The sequence below is a fragment of the Asterias rubens genome, chromosome 17, assembly GCF_902459465.1.
Source record: "Asterias rubens chromosome 17, eAstRub1.3, whole genome shotgun sequence".
Lineage (NCBI taxonomy): Eukaryota > Metazoa > Echinodermata > Asteroidea > Forcipulatida > Asteriidae > Asterias > Asterias rubens.
In genome coordinates this window covers 12458965-12467266 of record NC_047078.1, presented here as the reverse complement: position 1 = coordinate 12467266, position 8302 = coordinate 12458965, and the positions used below count along the sequence as shown (strand labels likewise).

Sequence of the window (8302 nt, the reverse complement as noted above, 5' to 3'; positions counted from 1 at the left end):
TCAACCAAGGGCGAGCGGATCAACAAAGTTTTTCGTGCTTTATTACGGTACCATCATTTCTGATGTAAAAGCTTCAGGAATGATGCCAGGTTTTCGAACTGTTTGTGTTTGGGCAATGCAATAAGTTGAAAGGCCTTTTGACTGATCTGTGACATTTTGATACTCGTGTCTAAGACCAAGGCTCAGTGGACAATATCAAAGTCATTTTACTTCTTGAACTAATACGGTCCGCCATTTTGAAGAACCCCTTTTTATTACTCCGACAAAAAATCCTCAAAATCAAGAAAAGAAGAAGAAAAGAAGTCCACCCAAAACTGTTTTAAATTGTGCGTAAGAAAGAGATAAAAATACTAAAACGGACCAAAATTAGCTTGAATTGGCCTTCCTTTCTGATGAAGGCTATTGTAACAGCACAACAAACATAAACAGATATACGGGCCCCAAGTTTATGGCTCTGCTTATCTTGAGCAAAGAATCGGCGCTTATGGAAGCAAGGAGTTCCACGCTTACGTCAAGCATACTTCATGAGTTAGCAGGGAATTTTGTCTTGTGTACGTGCGTACTTCATGTTACTAGGCATTGACAGCTAGTGCAGAAATGCAGCACTTTCCTGCAAGCGGAGAATGGTGACCGTAATCGCAGTATTCGGAAGTAACCAGACAGAGCCATGCAATGTGGCCCTGTTTACGAACGAAAATGACCAATGGTATAAATTCAAACGTTTATTGACGTTTCGACATTGGCAGAGTCTTAATATTCGAGGTATTCTGTAACAGCACACACAAACGGGTAAACTGGTGTAACACAAAAGTCAAGTGAAAATAAACGATAGAAATGAAAGCAGATAGAAAAAGCAGGGGATATTATAACATATAATTTCAAGCCTGTAGTGTTATACCTAGTCATCCATGACCTGTTGATGACTGCCAGGTTTAATGAATCACCTTGAAGTACAGACACAGAGTTCCTTTAAAGGGGATGTGTCGTCATATGATCAGTTTCATAGAGCTGCTTATTAAGCAGAGATATATATCCTTTACCACCTTTCTGGTAAGCAAAAGTAAGCGGGATACCGGCTTAAATTGTACATGTGACAAGGTACTTTGGGTGGTAACCTTATTCTGATTAGCATAATTTTGTTTGACCCCATGCAGTGAGGGCGCTTTTTGACCCCGATGAGTGCGCTTTTTGAGCGTGTGACGTCACATGCAAGGGGTCTTTTGGCGTTGATTTTCAGAGTTTCTAATCTCAGTGACAGGAGGTAATTGATACGGTGCGCTGCCCAGCGAGGCTGGCTGTGCATCTACATTTAAACATTTTTAAACCAATGTAAAAAGATAACATAAGCCTTTTTTTTTAAAAAGCCATTGGACACTTTCGGTAAACAGTATTGTCCAAGGCCCACACTTCGTGTATCCCAACATACATACATATCAAATAACAAACCTGTGAAAATTTAGGCTCAATCGGTCATTGAGTCGGGAGAAAATAACGGGAAAAGCCATACCTTGTTTCCGCACGTTTCGCCGTGTCATGACATGTGTAGTTTATAATTGTTTTAATGTTTTCTCAAAAAGTAAAGCATTTCATGGAATAATAATTATTTCAAGAGAAGTCTTTCACCATTACCTTCTGCAAACCCTGTAAGTTAATTGTAAATCTGTGAACTTTATATTTTTTTCTGTTCCGAAAGTGTATAATGGCTTTAACTTCAATGTCAAGATCAATGAAAATCATTATTTGAAATTTTTGATTTACACACCGCGACATATTTTTTTGTAATTTTGGTACTTTTTGCTGAGGTCCTCATCAACTAATTAAAGTTGTTTTTCCAACTCCACCTCACTGCGTTGCCAACCACCGAAAAATACACTATCTTCGTGACAAGAAAATAATATCGTCTGCTTATCGTGTTGTTGTCCACCATTTTAAAACCATCCACGAATACCTCCGAAGAACGTTCGCCGCCTAAGGTTGCCAACGTTCGCTAACGGTGGCGGCACGTACTCGTTCCACTCGAAATTGTTGGCGAACGCAAGTTAGTCTAGACCAGATTTCCCAAAGGGGCTCTAGTTAAGGAAGTGAGCGGCATTTTTGACCTGCACCCGGGTACCTGACCCGTATGGTATCCTGACAACATCAATATGGAACCACAGCAGAACCTGACTATTTTTTACGTGAGAAGTCCGTCGTCTGCTAGGTTTTCTGTATTGTTTTAAATTTGGGTTTTCAGGGTGAAGGACTAAAAATTAGCCTTGGTATCCATCATTTTCGGATTCAGCACCCCCAAATTAGTTAAATCAGGTATGTTACCAACTTTTACTCAAAAATGCCGCTCGAAGTTTTTTATTATAAATCTGGTCTAGACTAAGTGGAACGTGCCCCTGCTTTGACCATAATAATAATAATAAATAATAATAAGACTTGTAATGCGCACATATCCACCCTGCTGGGTGTTCAAGGTGCAGTAAAACCAAAAACAAAACACAACACAAAACACAACACAAAGAAAAACAGAAACAACAAAATTAGTCCTTGAAAACCTGTGACATAAGATAAGTTTTGAGAAGAGACTTGAATTTTGCGGTACAAACACAAGATCGAAGATTAAGTGGTAGAGAGTTCCAGATTCATGGCGCGGCTGAAGAAAAAGACCTGTCACCCCATGAATGTCGAGACTTGGGTTCAATGAGGAGAAGCATGGAACTTGATCGAAGATTCCTTGAATCAACACAGCACCTTTAACTAGCTTGAGTTGTGCACAACTGCGCACGCTCGTTTAATCATTCATTCATGCTGCACTACAGTGTCCATTGTCGATATTTACCCCCGGTCATGGATATAGGTCGTCTTCATTGCTGAGTCGCTGGAATGATATTCATTGGGAACTTCATTATTATGAGCGCCAATGTTCCAGCATGAAGCTTCATGAACGTGCAAACTCTCTGTTATTAGGACTGTATAATAACGTTTACGTTATGAGCTAATCTGTTATGAAATCATTGAGGTGTATAATGTGAAGGTCGCTGACTTATGCTTGGGGTTGGTGAGCAGACTGTTGGTGAGTACTACACGGTAAACTACCCGATTCCGATCTTTGTGCAAGGTAAGGTATACGTTCATCAACAGCACCATTTAGCCTGTGCTCATTCAGTTTAAGATATTGCCCTCCTTAAAGACACTAGACATTAATAGTAGTTACTTAAAATATTGTGAGCATTAAAACTTTCTACCGGCAATGCAAAGCTGTTGAACATTGTGAGAAACGGCTCCATCGGAGGTAACGTAGTTTTTGAGAAAAGGGTAAGTTCTCACTTCTCAAGAAGACTTCAGTTGAAGCCTTTTATTATGCATTTGAAAGCACATAAATGCAACATGTTTTTCTCTCTCATTATTCATTTGCAAATTCGATTACCAGTTCAAAGGTTGTTATTTTATACATACTAAAAATTATGTTGGGATACACCACGTGAGAGTACTTGTCTTTGACATTTATCAATTAATGTGTCGAGTGCCTTTATGTGGTAATTTTCTCCTGTAGTTTGTTCTTCTGTCTGTCTTTTTGTTTGTTTCATCTTTGTATTGTCCTGAGCATGTACATTTAGTGTATGTGTTTAGTTATTGTAAGGCAAGCCGCTACAAGCTACCTTGTTTATTTTGGGCCTTGCGTCCACTCGCTTTCCTGATCCTGTCTTTTATTTGTATGCATTACATTGTAGTTCTGTAATTTGTGGAAATGTGTTAGCGGAAACAAATGTTAAGTTCTTTCTTGCAGCTTTGGTCCATGTTGTTCCTGCATAAATCCTGAAAGTCATCTCTACATCTTCTTTTTTGTCTACCTCCTTTCCTTTCCCTGTCCTTGGTTGGCAATCCATTATATTTCTTCGGGCAGTGTGTCCAGCCCATCTCCATTTAGCTTGTTTTATTGTTCTGATGATATCTCTGAATCCAGTTTTCTTTCGTATTTCTGTGCAACCTGTATCTTATTGAGATAAGTAGCATTTGCCTCTCCATTGCTCTTTGTGTTGTGCAGAGTTTATGTTGAATCAGTTTTGTTGTTGTCCATGTTTCTACTCTATAAGTAATTGTTGGTAGCACATCATATACTTTTCTCCTAACTGCCATTTATAGGTATGTTTTTATCACTTAGTATTCCTCTGTATTGTCCAAAGGAGCCCATTTGCCGTAAAAAACCCAAACCCTTCTAAACGTAACAATAATATGCACCAAATTGAAATAGTGGTTGTTGTATCTGTTGCATTAAGCAATCAAGTGACTATATTATTGGTGGTGCAGTTGACAGTCTACTTTGTAGCATTTGGCAGAATTTAAAGTGGAGGAGCCAAATCACCACTACACTTCCGTGCATACTGCATAATTTTAGCAGGGCAAACACCCTTGCTCAGTCGTAACACAAACAACATACCTGCACAATGCAACAAAATCTCATGTTGTATTTTGGATGTATTTGGCATGGTTCTCAATTCAACGGTATTACATTCAACGGTATTTTTTTCAGGGTATGTAGATGAATCCCAAGTAATGGGGGTCAAGGTTCCCGATTGACACTCCATTTTTGCGCTGTCGTTCATTTTAATTTCTTTCCCCAGATATTTGTATTCATAATTATAATAGTGACTTCTAATACAGCGCGCATATTCATCACTCAGTGGCGCTCAAGATGCTGTAACATAAAGTATTTTCCTGCAAGGTTTGTGGGACTGCGTTTGAACTATGATACCAAATCCTTAGTACCGTGTAATGGTTTACAAGGTGCTGTGGCGCAATATGCTGCCAATCAAACCAGGAACCCCTTCTCTTTACGATAAGTGCACGGGGTTATTTTACGTGTATAACACAACACACGGGACCAACGGCTTTACGTCCCATCCGAAGGAGGAGCAATGGTTAAGTGTTTTGCTTAAAGGCCTGTACACGTTTGGTAATATTGTCAAACACAGTGTCCTCACTTGGTGTATCACATCATAAGCATAAAATAACAAGCCTGTGAAAATTTGGGCTCACTTGGTCATCGAAGTTGCGAGAAATTGATGACAGAAAAACACCCTTATTGGACAAATTTGTGTGCTTTCAGATAGGAATAATAAAATACTTCTAGCTAGAAGTCTTTTATTATTTTAGTGAGAAATTGCCTCTTTCTCAAAAACTACGTTACTTCAGAGGGAGTCGTTTCACAAACTGTTTTATATACTACCAACAGCTCTCCAATGCTCGTTACTAAGTCAGTTTTTAAGTTAACATTTTGTTTTGAGTAATTACCAAACGTATACATTCACATTAAGGACACATTGATTTACCATGCTGATCCGTAGTCATTTTGTATCCTTTCAGAAAGCAATATGGACTGGAAGCGCCTACTTCTCCTGATTCTTTCGTTTATCGTGTACCTGGCTATTGGCGGATTTGTCTTCTCTGCTCTGGAGGAGCCAGAAGAATCAAGTACACGTACTGACATAAGAGGTTACAAGGAGAGTACGTTGTCGGAATTAGACTGCCTTTCCGATGAGAGACTAGAAGATATGATAGAGCAAATCGTAAGAGCGGTTCACGCTGGTTTAGATCCAAGACAGAATCTGACAAGCAAGAGTCACTGGGACTTCAGTAGCTCCTTCTTTTTCTCCGGGACAGTGGTGACTACTATCGGTTACGGGAGGCTGTCACCAAGAACACAAGCCGGTCAGAACTTCTGTATTATGTACGCTGTGGTTGGGATCCCGTTTCTCGGGTGGCTGCTCTCCGTTGTAGGTGAATTCTACCGGGAAAGCTTCCGTAGGTTAACCGACGGGCTTGATCATCTGTTGCATGACTACTGCTCTGTGACACAGAGAAAATTCAGACGCTGTATGATGTGGCTTATTGTGGCGTCTGTCAGTTACTCCGTGTTGGTCCTCATCCCTGCTGTACTGTTTACCTTATTAGAGGGTTGGCCGTATCGGATAGCTCATTACTATTGCTTTATCACACTGACAACCATAGGATTTGGTGACTATGTTGCTACTGCTGATGATACCGGACATGACCCGCGCGAGGAGTTAGAAATACTTTATGATGTCGCTGTTGTCTTTTGGTACATATTTGGTCTCTCCTTTTTCGCTGTTGTAATCAGCACAATTGGGACAAGTCAGCAGAAGGCTGCAGCTAAGATTGAGTCATCTTTAAAGAACCGTCCGGTTAGGGAGAACACGTATAATTTGAACCATCATAACTTAGGAGATGACGTAGTACAGGTCAAAGTTCAGGGAGGTATTGTTGGACCAATACGTTATCATACACCGGGGCCTGTTCTGAGCAACACAAATCCCGTTGATCGAATCAAAGAAGTATCCTCAGGAGTAGAAAAACACGATATCAGAGAATGTAGTCAGGTTGAATCTGAAACAGTGGATATGGCTACAGCTTCAAATGTGTTGCCAAACATGTCCAATACTTCATCACATGATGACACAGCAATCTAGCCATAGCTGTAACCGTATCTTTAGCCGTATAGGCCCTTTTCGAAACGACTGGATTTGGCTTTGGATTCGGCTCAGGGTAGCTTGGCCCCGCGGTTGTTTTGACAGTGGCGCGTACTTTGCATATACGCGCCCAGGGTTTCAGACGAGAGGACGGGGGCCTGAAGCCGAATCCAAAGCCGAAGCCGTGGTTTCGAAATGGGCCGCAGTCGCACAGCTTAATAAATAATATTTGAACTGGTACCAGGTCAAATTTTATAGAACTGATGCTTCAAGGGAAGGTTTACGTTTGGTTCTCTCTTACAATACAAGCTGTTGGTTATAGAAGCCTAACAACAGCTTTCGCTAGTACAAAGCATTTTGAGAACGATTAACCTCAAAGTAATATGACACAAAACTTGAATTTGAGAAGAGTCAGTAACGCTTCTCAGATTGTGTTATTCGTATTAGGACATCGCTCCGGATTTTTGGCGATATCTTGAAAATGCAACCACACATTAGTTTTATTGTAAACATCTGCATTCATTATTAAATATTAACACAATTATCTAGGGAACTTTATTGGCTTCCGATTAGCAAATTCATTTTTGAACTTGATGACAAGTCGTTAGGCGCCGCCTTTGTTACTAACACACATTCTGCTTCATGCAACAGTCACAGTGCAATTATACAAATGCAACGGTTGTAGGTAGCGCGTGGCAGCTCTATTGCCAATGACTCTCACCATTCTCACACACACATACTTGGATCGAGGATGAGTGTACCGTGAGTGTACCGTCCCCGTGACCACACCGTGACTATTACCGACTTGAATTCAAGACTAATTCATTTGAGGACTGCTCTTCTATAGTTTATAAATGCTTAAAAAACTACTCCTCGACCTAGTTCCACTTTACTGTCACATTACAATCACTAAAAACAGTACTGTCACTTAAAAGCTAGGCCTATGATTTCGAACAATCGTCTTGTCAATAGGGAATCGGTTACTTCTTCTACATTTTATAATTGCTTTAATGTGCGTAACCTTGATGGAATAGCGCATTTTAAATGTTAATTTGTATGTTATGGTCTAGCATTTTCTTCAGAACTAACTACACCGGCATTTTTTTCACGGATAAACTTCGTTTTAATGCAATGATGGCAATGAAGGTTGCTTGATGTCACTTGAATAATTAAAACAGTTAACAATTTTGTGCTGGTACATCGTTGAATTGCGAAACCGTATATTGAGGACTGTACGGGGAATTGAACAGCCACTTAACATTGACGGTGGCTGATATTTAAAGGAATTGGACACCTTTGGAAATTGTTAAAAAGGCTTGTATTCTGACTTGGTGTATCCCGACACATGCATTATTAAGCCTGTGAAAATTTGGATTCAGTTATTGGTCGTCGAAGTTGAACTAAAATAATGCAGACAAAACACCCCTTGTTGCACAAAGTGCTTTCAGCTGCCTGCAAAATGCTTCAGACCTGAAGTATTTTATTATTTGACTGAGAAATTACCTATTTCTCAAACACAGCATTACCTGAGGTAGCCGTCTCTCACAATGTTTGTATACTATCAACAGCTGCTTGTTACCAAGTAAATGTTATGCTAACATATTTTGAGTAATTACCAAAAGTGTCCAGTGCCTTTAAGTTGTTTTGAGAAGAAATATTACATTAAACTCAAAACAGAATCGATTAAAAATTCGGTTGCAATTATTACTTTGAACTCAAAGTGCAAAATCGATGTCATTAAACAGTCGTTTGTCGTCACGTGATTCGACAGGTGTTTCCAGCCCCATTTAGTCATCCATCTTTTTATTGCAACGTCACAGCTCGAT

The 8302-nt window shown here is 39.8% G+C and overlaps 1 protein-coding gene across 2 annotated transcripts; it reads left to right on the top strand.

Moving 5' to 3' along the window:
- Positions 1 to 2835: 2835 nt before the first annotated feature.
- Positions 2836 to 8007, top strand: LOC117301247 (potassium channel subfamily K member 2-like). Of its 2 annotated transcripts, none has more exons than XM_033785117.1 (2): positions 2836 to 3061; positions 5353 to 8007. In XM_033785117.1, exons 1-2 carry the CDS (start codon positions 3034 to 3036, stop codon positions 6474 to 6476), a joined length of 1152 nt encoding a protein of 383 aa, XP_033641008.1. In that variant the 5' UTR covers positions 2836 to 3033; the 3' UTR covers positions 6477 to 8007. The 2 variants fall into 2 exon arrangements, with proteins under 2 accessions (XP_033641008.1, XP_033641007.1); XM_033785116.1 differs by having other exon boundaries at positions 2836 to 3106.
- Positions 8008 to 8302: the final 295 nt, after the last annotated feature.